At 37.4% G+C, this 20,868-nt stretch overlaps 3 protein-coding genes across 9 annotated transcripts in view; 2 read left to right on the plus strand and 1 right to left on the minus strand.

Annotated features, from left to right (window-relative positions):
* Window positions 1-1,047: 1,047 nt before the first annotated feature.
* On the plus strand, window positions 1,048-2,966 carry LOC111461126 (protein ANTAGONIST OF LIKE HETEROCHROMATIN PROTEIN 1). 3 transcript variants are annotated; one of them, XM_023104622.1, is made up of 3 exons: window positions 1,048-1,091; window positions 1,156-1,348; window positions 1,706-2,966. In XM_023104622.1, the coding sequence occupies exons 2-3, from the start codon at window positions 1,201-1,203 to the stop codon at window positions 2,767-2,769; spliced, it is 1,212 nt and encodes a 403-aa protein (XP_022960390.1). In that variant the 5' UTR covers window positions 1,048-1,091; window positions 1,156-1,200; the 3' UTR covers window positions 2,770-2,966. The 3 variants fall into 3 exon arrangements, with proteins under 3 accessions (XP_022960390.1, XP_022960389.1, XP_022960391.1); XM_023104621.1 differs by lacking the exon at window positions 1,048-1,091 and having other exon boundaries at window positions 1,100-1,348; XM_023104623.1 differs by lacking the exon at window positions 1,048-1,091 and having other exon boundaries at window positions 1,100-1,348; window positions 1,715-2,966.
* On the minus strand, window positions 2,960-10,008 carry LOC111461125 (protein NETWORKED 1D-like). 4 transcript variants are annotated; one of them, XM_023104618.1, is made up of 5 exons: window positions 9,672-10,008; window positions 9,440-9,466; window positions 9,196-9,354; window positions 4,636-9,110; window positions 2,960-4,369 (listed from the first exon to the last, which is right to left on the minus strand). In XM_023104618.1, the coding sequence occupies exons 3-5, from the start codon at window positions 9,296-9,298 to the stop codon at window positions 3,203-3,205; spliced, it is 5,745 nt and encodes a 1,914-aa protein (XP_022960386.1). In that variant the 5' UTR covers window positions 9,299-9,354; window positions 9,440-9,466; window positions 9,672-10,008; the 3' UTR covers window positions 2,960-3,202. The 4 variants fall into 4 exon arrangements, with proteins under 4 accessions (XP_022960386.1, XP_022960385.1, XP_022960388.1 ...); XM_023104617.1 differs by having other exon boundaries at window positions 9,440-9,499; XM_023104620.1 differs by having other exon boundaries at window positions 4,636-6,660; window positions 6,724-9,110; window positions 9,440-10,008.
* A 2,629-nt stretch (window positions 10,009-12,637) lies between these two features.
* Window positions 12,638-20,868, plus strand: part of LOC111460955 (methylcrotonoyl-CoA carboxylase subunit alpha, mitochondrial) — an 11,066-nt gene continuing 2,835 nt past the window's right edge. Inside the window, exons 1-13 of one of the 2 annotated variants that reach the window (XM_023104339.1) lie at window positions 12,638-13,145; window positions 14,545-14,666; window positions 14,991-15,138; window positions 15,523-15,660; window positions 16,696-16,791; window positions 16,872-16,931; window positions 17,872-17,964; window positions 18,044-18,155; window positions 18,470-18,574; window positions 18,770-18,906; window positions 19,399-19,633; window positions 19,716-19,879; window positions 20,685-20,801. In XM_023104339.1, the coding sequence (XP_022960107.1) occupies window positions 12,819-13,145; window positions 14,545-14,666; window positions 14,991-15,138; window positions 15,523-15,660; window positions 16,696-16,791; window positions 16,872-16,931; window positions 17,872-17,964; window positions 18,044-18,155; window positions 18,470-18,574; window positions 18,770-18,906; window positions 19,399-19,633; window positions 19,716-19,879; window positions 20,685-20,801 (1,854 nt within the window). In that variant the 5' untranslated portion in view covers window positions 12,638-12,818. Of the gene's footprint in view, window positions 13,146-14,544; window positions 14,667-14,990; window positions 15,139-15,522; window positions 15,661-16,695; window positions 16,792-16,871; window positions 16,932-17,871; window positions 17,965-18,043; window positions 18,156-18,469; window positions 18,575-18,769; window positions 18,907-19,398; window positions 19,634-19,715; window positions 19,880-20,684; window positions 20,838-20,868 lie in introns of both variants that reach the window. The other variant, XM_023104340.1, reaches the window with a different exon arrangement.

The raw sequence follows: 20,868 nt of genomic DNA on the forward strand, positions 1-20,868 counted from the left end.
AATTTGACTTGTTGGCTCATGGTTGGATCCACCATTACCGTCCATTTTTGTAGTATGGATTACGACCCAGATGTGATATTAAAGACTTAGGACCCATGAGTTGGAAATTCATCCACAAGGCTCAAAAGAGTTGAGGATGTGGGGATTAAATTTGTGTAGTATAATGGGAGAAATTACGATTCTTGCCCTTATTTGGCGTTACTCTCACAAACTAGTGCTTGAAATAAGAACTGCAGATTCATATAGTGGTAACCGACACACTCTAGTGTTCGTTAAGCTTAGCAAAATGCATAGTTTGAAAGAATCTGTGGGGATGTTCATGTTAGACGAACACGACTCTTCATAATGGTAGATATTGTCCACTTTGAGGATAAGCTCTCGTGGATTTGCTTTGGCTTCCCAAAAGGCCTCATCCCAATGGAGATAGTATTTTTTTTTTATTATTATACCCATGGTCATTCCCTAAATTAGCCGATGTCGAACTTTCATCCAACACCTCCCCTTGAACAAAGTACGTCTCTCCTTAATCGAGGCTTGACTTCTTTTCCTTTGGAGTCTTAGTCATTTTTTACTATGCCTTCAAGGCTCACAATACTTTTGTTCGATATTTGAGGATTCTATTGGCATGGCTAAGTTTAGAGGCATGACTCTAATACCATGTTAGATGAACACGACTCTCCACAATGGTATGATGTTGTCCACTTTGAGCATAAACTCTCGTGACTTTGATTTGGATTTCCTCAAAAGGCCTCATACGAATGGAGAGAGTATTCTTTGAATTATAACCCGTTCGAGAGGGTTCATATGACTCAAGAACCAGAGATCAACTTGAACTATCCAATCCAAACTATAAAGGTTGGGATGGATTAGATTTTTTTACCTGTTTGAGTTGGGTTGAATTTTAAAAATTGAGACAGTTCACAAGTTATTCTTATCCTATCTCATCTTATTTGTAAGATTATTATGAATATTAAAAATAAGTGCTATTTGATATTTAATAATTTTAAATTATTAAAAAAAAAATGAAAAAATGAAATAGAAATAGAGGAAGTGAAGGGAGGAGGGAAGTGCAATGTGAAGCTTTATTCTCTACTGCGTGCCTTCGTCTTCTCAATCAACGTGATCTCCTTCTATTCTTCTTCTTCTTTCACATTAGAGCCGACCTCTCCTCTCGAACGATTGATTCCTTGTCTAACCAGAATGGCGCCCACCAAGAAATCGAAGAAGCGCAAAAGGGATTCCAAGAAATTGAAGAAATGTAAAAACCTAAGCGTCGTTCCTATGGAACCCAGAGCCGCAGAGCCCGATTGGTGGGAGATTTTCTGGCACAAGAACTGTTCAACTTCAGGTTCCCCTCTTGCCCCCTTCGCAAATCTCAATATTCTACTTTAAATTTTTTCAATTTTGTTCTTGGGTTTTCTGGCCTGAGCTGAATTCAAATGCTTCACGTTTCTTTGGCCTGGATTAATTGGAAATCGTCCTTTTAGCCTTTGTAGATATTTTGTTGGGGATTTTTGAGCCATTTAGATCATTTCTGAGAATGTAAGAGAATTTTATCTGTAATTGGTATGTTATCTGGGTTAGTCTGAATTGTTGGGAATTTCGTTGCAAGGATTTTTGGCATATTATGATCTGTTTCTCATTTCATTTTCAGTACAACTTTCATAATTGAGGCATTTTCTAACATCTCAGGGAGCCTTCTAAGTATGTGCAGGTTCTTCTGGACCTAACGATGAAGCAGAAGTGTTCAAGTACTTCTTTCGAACTTCAAAGAGAACTTTCGACTACATTTGTTCCCTCGTACGTGAAGATCTCGTGTCGAGGCCTCCATCTGGGCTTATCAACATTGAGGGGAGGCTTCTTAGTGTGGAGAAGCAGGTTGCCATTGCTATGAGAAGATTGGCATCTGGTGAGTCACAAGTTTCTGTGGGAGCTGCCTTTGGAGTTGGTCAGTCTACCGTCTCTCAGGTTACTTGGAGATTCGTCGAAGCTTTGGAACAACGTGCGAAGCACCATCTTCGGTGGCCGAGTTCCTCCAGGTTGGAGGAAATCAAATCACAGTTTGAAGCTTCCTTTGGGCTGCCTAATTGTTGTGGAGCCATAGATGCAACACACATCATTATGACCCTTCCAGCAGTACAAACATCAGATGATTGGTGTGATACCAAAAAAAATTACAGTATGTTCTTGCAGGGAATCGTCGATCACCAGATGAGATTTCTTGACATTGTAACTGGTTGGCCCGGGGGCATGACGACTAGTAGGTTATTGAAGTGCTCAAAGTTTTTCAAACTATGCAATGTCGGTGAGCGTTTGAACGGAAATGCGAGGAAGTTGTCTGGAGGATCAGAAATCAGAGAATACTTAGTTGGCGGAGTTGGCTATCCTCTTCTTCCTTGGTTAATTACTCCTTATGAAAGCGATGACCTATCGCCATTGAAGCTCAACTTCAATACTGTGCACGGAGCTGCGAAATCGCTCGCTGTGAGGGCATTCTCTCAGTTGAAGGGCAGCTGGAGAATCCTCAACAAGGTTATGTGGAGACCCGACAAGCGGAAGTTGCCGAGCATTATATTGGTATGCTGTTTACTTCAAAACATTATAATTGACAATGGAGATGAGTTACAACCAGATGTTGCTTTATCTGGTCATCATGATTTGGGATATCAGGAGCATTGTTGTAAGCAGATTGATCCATTGGGAAACACTTCAAGGGAGAACTTAGCCAACCATTGGCATCAAAACAAAGAGAAAATCTACTCTTCTTAACACTTCGACATTGCTCGGACCCCCGAAACTTGTCGGCGATCTGGTAAGACCTGATGTTGTATGTACACTGATGAATTAATGCATATTATGTTCAAAGGTTTCCCATTATGAAGATGATTATTTTAGCTACCATGCCATTGTTTGTTCTGTAAGTAAATGTTCTTCATTGAAAAGCTCTGTATACCATATGGATCCAACTAAGAACTCATTTATTGAAGAGTTGAAACAATATAATATGAACAATGAAGAGCCTCTAAAAAGAGCAGCTTTCTCTGATTAGATGCAGCCTTTCATGTGCAGCATAATCTCAAACCTAGAAGTAACATAAGAACCTCTCTATACAAAGAAAAATTGATAGATGATGATGAACCAATTAATATCCTGTTCATTAAGCTAGAATATAACTATTTCCCAGATAAACTCAATCTCTCATTCAACCCTTTGTTGGAGGTTTCATACAAGCACAAAATGGTGTCTTCTTCTTTTGCTTCTGCTTCGTTCTCGTCCCGCCATATAGATAGTCTCTTAGAAGAACTCTTGGACTCCGCTCGAGTACTTTACTTTTGCCCCTTGCCTCCCTTTCACCATCTAGTTTCATTATTAGAAACTGCAGCTTCTTTAACTCCAACTGCAATCGCCCGATCTTCTCTGATCCCTTCCGTGCTTGTTCTGAAATTTGCCTACTTTGGACACTGTCGTTTTCCTCTGGTTCCAGTGTGGATGATCCATCAGCAACCAGAAAACTATCTTGAACATTCTTTGTGAGTTTAAGGTTCATCTCATACAATTTGGTAATGGCTTCTTCAGCTTCTTCTACTTGCTCCTTCACTGTATCATATTCAAGACCTTTTTCTATCTTGCTCTTCTCTGTAGTATCCATCTTCTTCTTCAAATCTTGTACAGTTATCTGAAGATTTGCCAATTTCTGAACATCAGAATCAAGTCTTTCTAGAATCCTTCTCTTGTTTCCTTCATGGGGGAGATCAGAGAGCCTCTTGGAGATCTCTAGTTTATCCACACCCAACTCCTTCTCGACCAATGGTTCGCTTGAAGGGTGCTTGCTACTTTGTCTCCTAGTCGATCCAACCCAACGGTACTCCGTAGATGAGCTTGCCACCATAGGAGCCTTGCCAGCCGCCCAATCATAGCTGCCATCTTGATCAGTTGATTCCCACAGCTGAAGCATCCGATCACCAGGTGTTGCAGTTTCTCTCTGGCTGTTTCCATATGATGAACGGTCAGAAACCCGATCAAGTAGGATGTCTTTTGTCAGAACTTCATTTCCTGCTTCAGATATTTCAGACTTAGAATGCGACCGATTATAACGCTCCTGTCCTCGAAGTGCTGATTTGTCGTTGGTCAGATGGCCACTTTCTTGGCCAGATTTTATCTCCTCAATCTCCTTCAGTGCTTTCTCTAGCTTGGCACTGGCATTAAACTTTTCTAGTGTAGTCTGGCCCTCATATTCTTCAAATGCTACTTCAATTGCTTGAATCCTTCTATTCAAACCTTGCAGCTCAACCAAACCATCAAGGTGAACTTGATCACTATCTGGCTGCTGGAAGCTTTCAGGATGCTGGGAAGTTAAGGAATCAGATTCCTGCAGAAAGTAAGGTTAAAAAAACTCAGAGACCCTTCAAATGCTACAACTTGTTGATACACGAGTACTGGCACCTCTGTCTAATTCTAACGTTTAAAACTATCGGGGCTGAATTTTAACTTTTGGACCAAACTCGTAGAGATAGAAGTCAACTAATCTTGGCTCAGAAGACTCAGTATCAATGTCATGCAGATTTTAGTGTAAGAAAACAAAAACTATCAGAGAGAATAAGAATTGATATTCAGATAAAGGGATATTGATATCACCTTCACTTCTTGTTTGTAGACTTTTTGCTGTTTTGTTGAAGGAATTGCATGCTTTTCAAGAGAACTTATAGAATCCTTCAAGGTTTGAATAGCCGGCGCATATGCAGCCAACTCTGTTTTCATTCTGCCATTTTCTCCTTCTGAACTAACAATTTTGTTCTTCAGCAATTTGATCTCCAAATCTTTTGAAGAATTTCTATCTTGAAGAATCTCGCATGCTTCTGTTAGCTCATGAATCTTGTCTTCATAAATTGATTGATGAATAGCAGAAATCTGCAGCTCACCAAACAAAGTTGCAGCCTGACTCTCCCATGATTCTACTTCATTGTTTCTCATCTGAAGCTCCAACTCCATGTGCTTCTTTTGTTCTTCATTCATCTCCTCCAACTCTTCCACCGCTCGGAGGAGCTCCAACTTTTCATCTTCCTTCAAGCTTAGCAATGTTCGTATTTCCTCAAGCACACGTTCCGACGTCGCCAAGGACTTAATGAGCTCAGAGTTCTTGGTTTGTTCTTCCTCCAACTTCCCTTCCATTGTTTTTAAACTCTCTTCAAGGTCTTTGTTTGTGGACTGAAGTTTATCCATGCACTCAACAAGCTTTCTCAGTTCTTGAAGATTTTCAGACACAATATCCTTGTAAATCAAAGAAAGTTGACTGCGAAATATTGTTTCACCGAACATATCGATGTTCGCGTCCTCTAATTCATGTTTCTCCTTCCTCAAGCCTAAGATTTCATTTGTCAAGAACTTCTCCTCCTCAGTGGCCTTGCAATTCTCAGTTTGTAATATCTGATAAGCCCCTTCCAAATTCTGCAGCTTTTTACATACATTCGACATTTCGGTCGTTAGCGCTTCTTCTTTATGGCTGCCCTCCACTATTTTTAACCTCATTTCCTCATTCAATTCTAGAAGTTTCTCCATCTCAACCTGCAGTGTCGAATACCGTTCCGATTGGTTCTGATACTCCTGATCAAGTGTGTTCTTCTCGGTCAAATAATTTTCAGCCTCGCTACGCGACTTCTCCAAGAACATTGTGAGTTCTAAGTTCATCGTTTTTTCATATCCAAACTTTCTCTCCAGTTCCTTGACTCTCTCGTCGAGGTCGTTGTTTCTAACCTGAAGTTCATCCCTACACTCAGCAAGCTTTCTCATTTCTTCAAGAATTTCATTGATAATATCCTTACAAATGAGGAAAAGTTGACTTTGAAATATTGTTTCATTGAACATATCATTGTTCTCTTCTTCCAGTTGACACCTCTGTTTTCCCAAGTCGACGACTTCTTTTGTCAAAGATGATTTCTCATCAAGAGCCTCGGAATTCGATACTCGTAAAATCTGGTAAGCTTCCTGCACATTATGCAGATTCCTGCATACATTTTCCATTTCTGTCTTGAATGCTTGTTCTTTATGGTTTCCCTCCATTACATTCAACTTCAACTCTTCACTCAACTCCAGAATCCTACTCTGGAGAATCAATATCTTCTCAGATTGGATTCTGTGCTCCTGATCAAATGCATTCCTTTCCATCAAAATGTTTGCAGCTTCATTTTTAAGTTGTAGAAGTAACTTTTCAGTAATAGATTTCTCAATCACTAACTGATAGTATTCATCATAAATTTCCTTTGTGGAACTTTGTTTCTCCTCAAGTTTGCTAATTATGTTCTTCAGAAACGTTTGATCTTGCTCACCCTCATTATCAAACCCATGATATGCATGAATGTCAAGAGTTGTCAATACCTGTTGAAGCCCTGTCCTCAGGATTTTATTTTTCTCAATGAAGGATTTAATCTGCCCCTGAGCGTTAAGATTTTCGCGCTCTAATTCAGAGATAGCTTCGTTTGACCTCTCTGATTCCTCGAAAAGTTTTCGAGACTCTAGAATTAAAGAGATATTATGATCCTTCATATCTTGCATGCAATTCTGTAAGACGAAGATCATAAACTGGGAATTTATAGCCTTTTCCGTTTCTCCCTCGTAATCTTTCTTCCAGTGATCGCATTCTTCTTGCAATCGACGCATTTGCAACTCCATATCAGCTAGCCGTTTTTCGCTGATTTCAGTAAAACTAGAATGAACTTGTTTTTCAGCATCCAAATCAGCCTTTAGCTTTTCTATTTCACAAAATGCAGATTCTCTTTCGTTGGCAAGCACCAAATGCTTCTCTAATGATTCACAGTATCTTTTATTCAGATCTTCAAGAGTGTTATGGGAGGTATCCAACTGATATAGTAAGCTTTCTCTCTCTGTAATGAGCTCAGACTTCTGTTGATCGAGCAATTGGCAGGAGTCCTCAAGATCCTTTGATTTCACCCTTAATGCTTCAAGTTCAGCCATTGCATCTGAATGGGAATTCTCTAGAACTGTACTTTTTTCTGAGAGTTCTTCCAGATTTTTAGTTGTAACTTGTAGCAGAGAGGTCAGAACAACTTTCTCAGAAGAAAGAGTTGATTTCTCTCCCAATAAAGATTCATAGGATTCTTCTAACATCTTTACCCTCTCCTTCGTTTCTTCCAAGTCGACGCTCATATCAGAAATGGAATTTTCTAAAAAGGCGTTTTTCTCGACCAGTTTCTCTAGAATAATTAGCTTCTCCAAGAGAGCTGTTTTCTCACTTTTCTCTGTCTCATAGATCCCCTTCATCCTTGAATGTTCATCTTGCAGTTCCTTCACAGATGTTCCAAAGCAGTCTACATTGTAGCCAGTAGATTCCACCTGCTTCAATATGGCTACATTTTTCTTATTCAATTCATTAATCTCTTCTTTCAGACAGTAGATTTCTTGCTGCAGGGCGTTTCTTTCGTTTGTTCGATGTTCGACCTCTGCTTCGAGTTTACTTATCTTCTCCCTCAATCTCGACAGTTCATCTTGTAGATTTTTTATTGACAGAGCTGAAGACATATTGAGTTCATCAAGTTTCCTGCTTTCATTCTTAGCCTCCTGGACTTCTGTAACCAAACTCTGATTTTGGATTTCCAGATTCTTTAAAATTTGTGTCTTGCTCTGATGCTCGGCAGCAAGCGAACGCAATTCTTCTTCTGTCCGAGAATGCATATCCTGTAATGTTTGGAAAGCAGTCTCGGCTTCAACGAACCGCAAGTGCTCGTCCTGCATGCAATTCCATAGTCTTCCCAGTTCTTTTTGATTCTCGGTGAGTTCTTCTTTTTGAGACCCCATTTTCAGTACCAAAGACTCTAACTCAGATTGCAGAGCTAAGTTTGATGTCTCCAATAAATGACACTTTTCTTCAGCACTTCTTAACTTTATAACTCCTTCATTGATTTGACCATGCAGCCTTTCAGCCTCTTCTTCAGCACAAGAGAGTCTATATTCAAGACTAGAAATCTTCTCCAAGCACTGCAGGTACTGAACAGCAGCAGCTTCGATTTCTTCCGTTAATTTTTCGACTGCTTGCTTAAGGATTATCAGTTCACTTTCAGCTTTTTCGGCTTGTTCGTTGTATCGTCTGGAACTCTCCTCTGCATGAAGAAGCTTCTCCTCTAGTTTCACTATCCTTTCTAAACTCTCTCGATATCGAGCAAGTGCAGCTTCCTTTTCAGCTCCTACTTCAGCAAGGCCTTGCCTCAAACCTTCAGCTTCATTCTCGGCTTTACTTGCTCTCTCAGTAAGTTCTTCAGCACCCCTTTGAACGTTAACGATATCGCTCTCCAGAAGGGATACTTTGTCCAGGCACTGCTGATATTTAAGCAGACTAGCTTCCTGCTCACTCTCTAGTTTGCTGAGGGCTTCCCTCAAATTCTGAGCCTCAGTTTCAGCTTTAGAGGCTCGATCATTAAGTCTTGTAGAGTCCTCTTGTGCACGAGAGACTTCTAACTGAATATTAGACAGCTTATCAAGACTCTGTTGATATTGAAGTAGACCAGCTTCCTTCTCAGCTTCTAGTTTAGCCAGAGCCTCCTTTAACGCTGAAATCTCGGCCTCAGTAGCCGAAACCTTGATATCGTTCCCCCCATTTCGCTCATTCTCCTCGAAATCTTGAAAATTGAGCCCTTTCTTTGCCCTTCCTTCCCCAGAACCAAAAATATCATTGAACTGCTTCAAACCCCTTCGACCTGTAACGATGTTCGATTCTTCCGTAAACGCTCCATTTCTTCTGCCAGCATTGGATTGGGGTGAAAGCCCCAAGCCATCCTTTTGCAACTCATCTGAGTCAAAAAGAGCACGTATAGCTGGTGGCATCTCAGGTGTCCGTGGATCACCCTCATTCCCCAAACCAGCAGGCGAATCATCGAACGGAACCTGATTAGGAAACACTTCAGCCATCGTCCGATGAGCCTGGCGAAGCACCCCGGTTGCATTATCGTATCTTTCTGCCAACGCACGGTATGCACGGTAGAATTCTTCAACCAACTTCATAAGCTCCGGGCGCTTCTTGTAGTACATCTCAGCCCTCCTTGCAAAGGAATCTGCATCCTCTTCAAGAAGCTTGATCATCTGTTTCACTTTGACATCCATATCTGTTCCAAGCAGGACAGCCAAGTAAATACTCAATCCATAGCCTATTGAGAACAAATCAATGGCCGAAAGAGATCAAGAACTTACCTGTAAGATTTTCTTGAAGCCATCTAGAATTTTTGGGGCTAATATGACTATCCCACCACCAAGAATACATACGCCTAGAATTTGTACGTGAACTAGTCGTCATAACTTCAGCCAAATAAGTCCAAGTGTTCGATTCTTTGGCCTCTTCTACATAATCAACTTCAGGAACCCAAAACAATAACAGAACTGAGAAATGAATCTCAAAATCAAGATGAACATATATAAGAAACAGTGAAAGAAGTACCTGATGAACAAAACTCAGGTCCAGAAGCTACAAAAGAGGAAGAAAATGGCAGTTCGTGGGCTGACAGAAACAATTTTCAAACAGGGTCATCGGTAAAATCAAACATCGGACCACGAAACACCCAGATCAAGAACATGACGACCAAAAAACGTACATAATTCGAAAGTAAAATCCGATTCCAGAAGAAGAAAAAGAAACCCTATGGCGAATAAGAAGAGAAGCTAGAAGTTACCAGATGGGACATCAAACAGGAAAAGAAACAAAACTTGGCATATGGGTGTTGGATCAGCAGCTGTGACTAGATATCAGCTTCAGCTGCTTTTGCATCTGTCTCACCCCATCGCAGAAACTCACAGATCTTAATATCGATTCTTGTTCTTCGTGTTCTTGCTCTGTTTCTTCTGTGTATTGCTCTCGAATTCCGCTACTCTCTTCCGTTCAGTGTTGTTATTATTGCCTTGTTGCTCTAGTTTTGCTAAGAAAAAACCTGCCTTAGAGGACGATTACGGCTTACAGGAACGCAAACCAAACCAAAAACCCGACCAAAAAGTAAACGGATCATCGCTTTTTTTTTTTTTTTTTAATAATATGACAAAATTATTTTTTTTTAAAAAAATTTGTTTGGTTAAATTATTTATGTTAGAATATTTTGGTGGGTTGGGGATGAAAAGTCTAAATGTGGAATTTTTATTTTTTAAAAAAAATGAGAAAATTTGATTTGACTAAATTGCCCTTCTGGTTAGGGCATCAAAATATGTTCTTTCCTTGTGCTTCTCCAAGTTTGACTTCCCTCTTTCTAGGGTTTCAAGATCCACATCATGATGTGTTGGCTCATGTCCACGTGTTTCATAACTTTCTATTTTTTTTATTAATTATTCTTAAAAAAAAGTGTAAATAGATCTGAAAATATTATTACTAAAGAACACAGATTTAGAAGAGAAATAGAATTGGCAAATTTAAGAATTCAGAATAGGATACAAGATATCAACTAATACCTACTAATAAGAAGAAAAAATATAACTAACTAAATCTGGAGGAAAAAAAAATAAAATATACTATTAATCAAAATCAAATTTAACTAATATATTTTTCAAATATTAAATGATTACGAATATCATATATTCCATAATTAATTCAAACTATAAATAAATTGCACTAAATTCTGACATTATCGACTAACAGTTTTGCCATTTATTTTAGTTTTGATAAAATAAATGAAATATAAGTAACGTTGAAAGGAGTAGTTTCCAATTTTTTCGTGTTGATGGAAAAATAATGCGTCAATTTTTTTTTTTTTTTTTGTTATTATTATTTTCTCTAAGGTTGAAAATTTTATTTTTAAACCCATTATTAAATTGAAAATAAATAAACTAAACTCCTTTTGGGTAGATTAAAATGTCAATATTGATACCAAAATATTAATCCAAATAAAAATAATTCGAACCATATTATCGAGTTTTGTTCATAAAAAATAAAAATAAAAAATATTTGGTAAGTTTAATATTATTTATGAGATCCTTTAAGCCTATAAAAAATAAGTAAACTATTTAATATGCTCTTTGCATAATAGAATAATAATATGTATCTTATATTACCAAATATAACCATATAATTATTAACTCCATCATCATTTATCAATAATGTCCTATTTTCATTATTTCAGTTAATTGTTCAAACAAAGGTGGACTAATGATATTTTTATAATATAAGATTAATCATTAAACTATAAATATTTTTAGTTATATTTATCATACTTAAAATATAAAAAACCAAATCATATTGTTAATTGATATTAAGTATGACAAAAATATTGTGTGGTTTATTTATTTTTAAATTATAAAGTTGAAATTTAAAATTTTAAAATAATAGATGATACCAAATTTATAATATAACGGTATAATAATATAATAGCTGGCGGAGAGTCCGAGACGGCGGGCGTGGGCGGTCCTCATTCGTCACCCCCACTAATCGTTCCTCTCCCCTTCACACTCGCCACGTGTGCACACAATACACATGCGCCATCTTTTATTATTATTATTATTATTTTATATATATCATATAAAATTGATACGTCCACGAGACAAGTCAAAAAGAAGAAGCTCGCCAAATGAATGGGAATAGCTTGGTCCTAAAGGGAAGTGTTCGAGTCGTAATTGGTAGATGAACATGACTCTCGACAATGGTATGATATTGTCCACTTTGAGCATGAACTCTTGTGGCTTTGCTTTGGGCTTCCCCAAAACGCCCCATTCCAATGGAGAGAATGTTCTTTGTTTATAAACCCATAATCATTCCCTAAAATAGCCGATGTGGGACTTTCATCATCCAACAATAATACAAAAGTTTGTTTTGTTTCAATGGCTTGAAAATAACACTCGTGAAGCATAGAGTTTTAATGCTTAGGCCCTCCCTTTGTCAGAGGACACCAAACTCAGAAGCCTTCTCAAATATGATCAAATCGACCTATTTATCTACGACATTTAAATTAAATTAGAGTCGTTTCATGGGAGAAAAAACAAGACAAAACAACAAATATTTGGCAAAATACTGATACGTGAGGTGGAGATTTTACCTTCTAACATTTTGGTCGAAGATATACATCTTAATTAGTTCAGTTAATTAATTAATTTTAAAATATTATTATTATTATTATTATTATTTGTTTGGATTAATGAGTGGATTAGGAGTGTTTATATATATAATTTTTAAAATTAAAATGAAAATTTTAGGAAAAGAAATTAGGTAAATAAACACATTTATTATGGAGAAAAATACTTCTTAACATTTATAAAAATATAATTTAAAAATAATTCAGAAGGTAAGGCGTAATGGGTAATGGAATGGCGTGGCGCGTGGGCTTCCAAATCTCATCCGGTAAGAATAATCCGACAGCTCACTCACTGCCACGTCACTTTCGTCCATATCCCCTGCACAAAGACTCCACGTCCATCTCCTGGTCCCACAAGTCAACAAATCATTATCTGCCACGTCATATATCTCATATTTAATTCGCCCTCTACAATTACTGGAAAATCCTCATTCTTCCTTATTATTTAATTAATTATAATAATAATAAATATAAAATATATTATTTCCTTATTTTTAGAAAATATAAATATAAATATACACATACCTTTATTTTCGAGTTATATTTATATTAATTTATTTTTCATAATTAAAGTACTTTTGGCAAAGACAGCTGCCTTCATCGGGATAAGATCGAACTAATTTGCTTTGCTACGGAACTGTAAATCTCCGGAATAATAATCGACGATTTTGTGCGAATGCAATGTCGTTGGTTCTCAATCTTCATACGTAAATTCCCATTTCCATCGTTCAATTCTCTGTGGTTCGCGCAGTTTCAGGCCGTGGAGCGTCGATGGCGTCCATTGTTTTCCGTCGGAAGCTCACCAACAAACCTTTCCTTCTCCGTGTGAGACTCTTCTCGCAGTCCAACTCCAACACTGAGCCTGCTCGGCGTATCGAGAAGATTTTGATCGCGAATCGAGGTGAGATTGCATGTCGGATCGCTAGGACTGCTAGGAGGTTGGGGATTCAAACTGTGGCTGTGTTTAGTGACGCTGATCGGAATTCGCTTCATGTCAAGTTGGCTGATGAGGCTGTGCATATTGGCCCATCGCCGGCGCGGTTGAGTTATCTGAATGCTGCGTCGATTATTGAGGCTGCGTCGAGGACTGGTGCACAGGTGAGAATGGAGCTATGTTCGTTTTTTTTTATTCATTGATGGAAACATCGGAAATGCTCAAATTCTTAGCTAGCTGCAATGTTTTTCTAGTTTATTTTCTGTTTTTTTATGTACTGAATTTTGTTTAAATGCTTGCAGCTGTTGAGTTATACTTGAATTTAACATGCTATTTTGATGTTAAGTCGTACTCGAACCCAATGTGGAGAATGTGTTTTATTAGAAGCTACTGATATAGCTGTTACACAGAGAATGATGTTCTTTGTAACCGGATAATTCACTTATCGGAGAAGGTTCTCTGATCCGGGGTGGGAGTAGAAATGCAGTCATGATTATTTTTGGTGATTAGATATTCATTGCATGGAAGGCCATACTGAATTGCCAGGTAAATATACATTGGGAAAAACTCTGCGTGGGATCATCCTCCTGCCAGAAGGCGAGGACTTGGTGACTAGAAGTGTGGAGCCTACTGCACCCTGTTTTTGTTTGGCACACCTATCTTCTTTCAAGCTCCCTTTTGTGGAAATTTTCTAGGCCAATGATGTCTCGTTGCCATCCTTTCTTTCGGGATGTGATAGGATTCCGTTGTGATGTTGTAGGAGAGAGTACACTATTGAACACCCCCTTTTCGTGAGAAGGGGAGATTTTTTTGGCAAGCAGATTTGTGTTACGCTGTGGATCTTATGGGGAGAAATGAATAGTAGAACCCTTAGAGAGGTTGTGAGGGATCCTAGTGATGTTTGGTCCATCGTTCTATCGATTTTCTGTGATTGATTGAGGGATTATATAGGTGGGTAGTTTAATTTTTTTTCTCAATGTAGTTAATTTTTGGCTACTGATAGGCAAAATCTTCTCTGCTTGGATGGCATGTAGTGTTTCCTACACCGTAAAATGTGGAGGATTTGAAATTGGTAACTTAATAACAAAAGATTTCATGCCTACTTCTGATGCAAGGCTGTATACAATGTCAGCAATGAATGTTACCTAGAGCTGTCATTTTATTGAAAGCAACGAATGTTTCCTTATAGTGATATTGTATATTGAAGTTTATGGTATTTTACACATATGTCAATTATACAAAATAATACAACGTACGACAACTCTCATAAAAGAAAAAAATATTTTACCCTAAACGAAATCTTAAGACATACCTAAAGGAGTACAAAACAAAAAAGTAGATAAAATCCTAAACTAAAAAAGCACAAGATTATCCACATGTTTTGTCTTATGTTTATTACTCAGTTGACACTATTTTTGTTACATCAACACCATCCCAGGGTTCTTCATTGATTATTGATGCTGACCATTTACTTAACTCAGATTTCTCAATTTGATGGTCATATCCTTGTTCTGGTTACATAAGGCATGGTTTTTAGAGTGAGTATATTGTTTTGGTTTATAGGCTATCCATCCTGGCTATGGGTTTTTATCTGAAAGTGCTGATTTTGCTCAACATTGTGAAGACAAGGGCCTTACATTTATAGGCCCACCGACATCTGCAATTCGACATATGGGTGACAAAAGGTATTAGAAATCGAAACTATCTGCATTTCATGATTTTCCACTGTGTACGTGCAGTAGTAGAAAGTTCTTTAGATAATTGTCTGCAGAACACAACATTCTCCTGTTCATTTACTTTATTGTTTTTGTTTAATTTTTTTCTTTTTTTTAATCTTTAATTTTTTTGTATATTTTTTCCAAACAAATCTGTAATGTGTGCAAATATGCATCCTTTTTTGAGCATGCGAAGGGGTAGCTGCTTGCTTAGAACTAATTTTCGCTTCTCTATTCTTGAGACGTAATTGTTCCACTTGCCAATCAATATGTTATTTTACCAATCTTTTTCAGTGCATCAAAGCGGATAATGGGTGCAGCTGGCGTACCTCTTGTGCCTGGGTACCATGGTACTGCACAAGATATTGATACTATGAAGTTAGAAGCAGACAAAATTGGGTATCCAATATTAATAAAGCCAACTCATGGAGGTGGGGGAAAGGTGGGCAGTCTCTTTGTGCCTAGGCATTATAAAGTTTTAGAGTCTATAAGAATAGAAATTTATAGAAGATTTCTGGTCCATTCGTTTTTGAGTGTTTGATCAGGAGTTGGAAAGATTCAACAAGCATGAGGCAGAAGAGTTCTCCATCTGCCTCTGATATCAAATCTAGCAATTAGTATACCTTTTTTTTAATCATGAAATTATAATTAGAAACAGCTGTATGAGGGAAAATATTTATGCAAGTTCAAACTACGGACCAAGTTATAAGAATGTGATCAATCATCCAAACGATATGTCCCTTCCATTCTCATTTCCAGATGAAAGTACAGCCATCTTTTTAACCCTGTTGTTATGTGTGATTTCTTACACGAAATATTTTTTTAGGGTATGAGGATTGTACATAGTCCAAATGAATTTGTCGATGCTTTCTTGGGAGCCCAACGTGAGGCTGCTGCTTCTTTTGGCATAAGCACAATATTGCTAGAAAAATATATCACCCAGCCAAGGCACATAGAAGTCCAGGTATTTTTCTTTGCTTTGATTGTTTGTCCAGGTATTTTTCTTTGCTTTGATTGTTTTAAATAATACTTATGTTGCCATTTTGTCTCCTGCAATGTACGAAAGCCTATGTAAAGTCCACTCACAAATACACGACATTTAAGACTATGAAGAAAATTAATGGCAGGGGCCAAAGCAGACACTTCTCAAAAGCTTAGGAAGAAAAATGGAGATTTAAAAGAAAACAAAAATTACACTAGACCAAAATAGGATCTAAACCCTTGTCCAACTCTGAACCTTTATTTTTTCAGAAATGATCTACGAGAGCTTTTTGCATCAGTTTGGAGTTTCATTGGCCCTTAAGTTGAGATTATTGTTGTATACTCGAGGAGTTCCTCCACGTCCCACTTTTTGTAACAGTGGAAGGTTGTTGTGGGAGACTGGTTCTTCTATGTTCTTTAGGGACAAAAATGATTTGTCAAGAATTTAGAGGAGGTAGGATGGGCAGCTGGTCAAATATTGTATGAGTCATGCATGGATGGTAGTTGGAGTTGGCAACTCTTTTAGGAACGATGGGGAAGAGGATCAAGCATGTTGGAAAGAGACGAAAGGATGTTTAGGATTGGGAAGTCTTGAGGAGGTTCTCACAACCTTATCTACGTAATTAATGAGAATATTTGGTGAGCCCGTTTGTCAAATAGAAGAGTAAGTCTTTCTTAACCTAACCAGCACAGCTCAATTTGTGAAGATCATTCTGCCCAGATCTGAATAGAGTTCATTTATTTTCTTATTTTAATTTAGTTTTTTTAGTTAATGTTATATATACGCTTTGAAGTGGTAAACCAAAATATAATTCTGGTCGATCCTTCACTGAAAATGAGAGGATATCAAGAATGATAAGTTTCAGATAGGCACAATTCAATATTGATAACATCACGAAATGCCTTAGGAATTTCTTCACGTAAGGACACTACTTAATGCTCACGTTTTTTTGTTTTTTTGTTTTTTTGTTTTTTTGTTTATGCATTGATCTTTAGTCCTATTATGTTGAAGCTGTAGATATTTGGGGACACACACGGGAACATTCTGCATCTATATGAGAGGGATTGCAGTGTGCAAAGAAGACACCAGAAGATAATTGAAGAAGCTCCAGCTGTAATGAGCGTTTTTCTTACTAAATATGTTTTTTTCAGTATAATTTTATTTCAACTATAACTAAACTTTCTTTGGTGCAGCCTAATATTTTGGATGACTTCCGATCACACTTGGGTCAAGCAGCTGTCTCTGCAGCTAAGGTGAGGTCTACTTAATTTTCATGTAATCTAATGGTTAGTAATTGAACTTGGAAAATAACTCATTTCTCACATTAACTCAGACTACATATGTTGACTATTGGAATTGGATGCTTCAAATTTATGTAAAAGATAACGTGATTTATCCTTTCCTCAAATTGGAATACATTTTTTTGGGTCTTTTTTGGGGTGCAAGTAGGTTGGTTTAGCTCAGTTTTCGATCAAGATAAACAATGAGCCAGATGTTGGCCTAAGAAAATAAAAACTGATGCTAAAAATTATATGTGTTGAAAATTGAAACAACTTCCAAACAAAAACTGACTAGACTACTAAATTTGGCAAAATCTATCCAAATTGAATTGATCGATTGATTTTCAGTTTTACATTTTAAGAAACTAAACTAACAATACCTATTGCTCGAATCAACTCAACAGCTATGTACTGGTGGTTTCACTGGCGTTTTTGGTTTTGGTTTGCATCCTTATTTTTGTTACTTAAGCGTGGCATGCTTTTTATGTGTAATTCATGCGAGCATATTAGTGGCTCTCCATGTTTGATGGATTTAATACTTGGATGTTGAGAAATCCCTTTCCTCAAAGCTCCCCTGGCGTGATAAAATTATGAGGTGATTATAGAAAGGTTGAGTGAACCATGAACACCCATTGATTAGTATACGTAAAGAGATGCATATCCAGTGCTTGGTTGTGATTGCTATTAACCACTTAGTAAGTAGAATAATAGTTAATTTGGGTGCTTCTTTAGTACTTATTTAGGCAGAGGCTGATAGTTATTATTTTCCCCAGGTGTTGAGCATATTTTTATTCTCTTTTTCCTTTTAACAGTCAAGTTTCTCATTAGATTACAGTAGGTAAGTTTACAATTATTTCCTCCTTTCTAGGGATTTAAAGTGTACTAATTTGAGTTTTCAATTTGGTGCATAAAGGCAGTTGGTTATTACAATGCTGGCACAGTGGAGTTCATAGTTGATACCATCTCTGGTCAATTTTATTTCATGGAGATGAATACTCGCCTGCAGGTTCCTTGATTAAGCTTCTTGAGTTCCTGTTGTAAATTATAACGGATATTATTTGATGCCAGTTGGCTCTTACAAACAGGTTGAACATCCTGTTACTGAGATGATAGTAGGTCAAGATCTTGTCGAGTGGCAAATCCGTGTTGCAAATGGAGAATCTCTTCCCATAATCCAGTCACAAGTGCCTTTATTAGGTAATCTGCCTTATCTTGAAATAATGATGCACGAGACCTTCCCTAGATGTTGCAATTAGTGTGTATGTACTGTAGCTACTTAAATACGTAAACTAAAGTAATAATATTAAAAAAAATATTTAATATGTTGCTCATTTATGTATGTGGAAATGGAGGGATTTAGTAGCAAGATTTATTATTCCTTTAAGAGTGACCTACTAGGGTCTTTCTTTACCATGAGATTGTTTACTCTCAAGTTTCCAGTCTTTTCTATTTGATATTGCATGTGTGCTCACATTCCGGACTCTGCTGAAGTTAATTTGACTTGTTGTTAGGTCATGCTTTTGAAGCCCGCATATATGCAGAAAATGTGCCAAAAGGGTTTCTTCCAGCTACTGGAAGTCTTCACCATTACTGCCCTGTTCCCGTTTCACAGTCTAGTAAGATGCTTTACTTCATTAGTGCAGCAATTCAATCTTCAGTTTCTGCAACTAGAAACACGTTTTATTGGAACATTCTAACCATTAGCCATGTCTGACTGTTTACTGCCTTACTTTGAAGTTTCGCGTTCACTTTGATTTCCATCTTTCCTTTTCACTTTTTCCTTTTTGAAATCAATAATTCTACTTTAACAGTTCGAGTTGAAACTGGGGTTGAACAAGGAGATGCTGTTAGTGTGCATTATGATCCAATGATTGCTAAGCTCGTTGTTTGGGGAGAAAATCGTGCTGCAGCATTAGTCAAACTAAAAGACTGCCTAACAAAGTTTGAGGTAAATCTAATCAGAATTAGTTTGCTCTGCAGAATTTAGCATTCAACTTGATTTAAGCTGAAAAAATAAATTGTCTAGTTGAAACCTCAAAATATGTATTTCACTGAGATATTTGGATAACATTCCTAGTAATTGGCCTGTTATAGAAAATAAGAACAAATTTGGAACTAGAAATAGTGAAGGTGGTAAACTTGGCTGTTTCAACGGCAACTACAGTTATTTTATAGCAGCTATTAATCCAGGAACTTCCCTTCATGGCCAAATTTACACTACTTTCATTTATTTGAAAGCAGTTATCTTGGGTGAGCATCTAGTGAATATGGATCGTACTGGTTATAGGTATGATGTCCAAAAGGTTTCTGACCTTGGCTTATGTTTTTAATTGACAGTTGCTAGCTAAGATTGCCTTGAGTTAACATTCTGTAGTTAATTTTCAACATTTCACAAATCTAAATTCATATTGAATCATTGAGGCAATTGTTCTTTCATAAGGTTGCAGGTGTTCCAACCAACATAAACTTTCTACTAAAGCTTGCAAATCATCATGCATTTGAACGGGGGGATGTGGAAACTCATTTTATTGAGCACTATAAAGATGACCTTTTTGTTGATCCTTCTAATCTTGTGATGGCAAAACAAGCATATGATGCTGCTGGGCTTAATGCCCGTCTAGCAGCTGCATGTCTCGTCAGCTTGGAACTCTCTAAACTTAATGAAAAATCTTCTGGTATTGCAAGTTTTTATCTAGTTCTGTGAAGTTAATTGCTTTAGAAATCGTTTTTTAAAATTAAAATTATTTATGTTTCCAGGGAAGGGTATACATTCAATATGGTACTCTCCTCCTCCGTTTAGAGTCCATCATTGTGCTAGGCGCACAATAGAATATGAGTGGGAGAATCCATATGATTGCAGTGTCTCAAAGCCATTTGCACTTACAATTACCTACCAGCAAGATGGGGGGTTGTTAATTGAGGTACATCTCTGCCTTTAAAAGACATGCAAATAGTCATTTAGCGGCATTTGTATTTTTGTTTGTCTTATCATTACAGTTATTTGTTTCGAAACAAAATACTTTTCTTGAGTAAGTGAGAACAACCACAAAAAATTGGACCTTCATAAAGGCCATTCATGACCACCTGCATGGCTTTTAGTAGGAAAGACCAAAGAGGTATTGGCGTGCCTTTCTAAGGTTTTGGGTGGGATCGATTTTAGAAATTTCAGGAAGAAGAGCATTCTACAATCAGGAGAAAATTTAGTTCAAGTGGTCGTGTATGGTTAGGATTGAATGCCTGGTTTTGGTGACGTTGCTTATAAGACCCACTTTGCGAAGTTATAAAGGTCTGATGATTATGAGACAAGACTGTTATGCTATAATGGGGAAACTCATTTTGCTTCTCTTTTGGTGACGGAAGGGGAACTTTTTCTTAGGTAGGCTAGTCTTTTCTATTTTATGAAATATTTGGTTAGACAGTAAAATGTGGGTGTTCAAGAGTGGAGAGTAATATTTGGATTCGGCGTAGTTCAACACTTCCTAGAGGTCCATGCAACCAAATCTTTCATGGTTTTCATTGTTTTAATTTTTTGACAATCAGAACACATTCTTACAATTTTTCTTTTCGTTGGCTCTTTTGTTTGGTTTCAACTTGTTCATATATGGCCTGTTTTCTCACATTTATCCTTCATTCCTTCTTAATGAAAGCAGCTCTCTTGTAAATGAAAGAAAAAAGAAAGTATATTGATTTGATTCATGATACCGAGTGTTCTCAACATGTATACAGACTGGAGAAAATGGTTCTTCTGCAGTTGAGGTTAAAGTTACTCACCTTGGAAAACATAAGTTCAGAGTTGAAGTTGATGGTATTATCATGGAAGTTCGCTTGGCTATTTACTCGAAGGTAAATGAAGAATCTATTCCTGTATTAATAAGTTCCCCCCCCCCCCCCCCCCCCCCCCCCCCCCCCC

This window comes from Cucurbita moschata, unplaced genomic scaffold (assembly GCF_002738365.1).
Source record: "Cucurbita moschata cultivar Rifu unplaced genomic scaffold, Cmos_1.0 Cmo_Scf00024, whole genome shotgun sequence".
Classification (NCBI taxonomy): domain Eukaryota; kingdom Viridiplantae; phylum Streptophyta; class Magnoliopsida; order Cucurbitales; family Cucurbitaceae; genus Cucurbita; species Cucurbita moschata.

Coding starts and splice junctions, on each gene's coding strand:
- LOC111461126 (XM_023104622.1), top strand. CDS start 1,201: ATGGCGCCCACCAAGAAATCGAAGAAGCGCAAAAGGGATTCCAAGAAA. Junction 1,349..1,705: donor CAAGAACTGTTCAACTTCAG/GTTCCCCTCTTG, acceptor GAGCCTTCTAAG/TATGTGCAGGTTCTTCTGGA.
- LOC111461125 (XM_023104618.1), bottom strand. CDS start 9,298: ATGACGACTAGTTCACGTACAAATTCTAGGCGTATGTATTCTTGGTGG. Junction 9,111..9,195: donor GCTTCAAGAAAATCTTACAG/GTAAGTTCTTGA, acceptor TGCTTGGAACAG/ATATGGATGTCAAAGTGAAA. Junction 4,370..4,635: donor TCTACAAACAAGAAGTGAAG/GTGATATCAATA, acceptor TACTTTCTGCAG/GAATCTGATTCCTTAACTTC.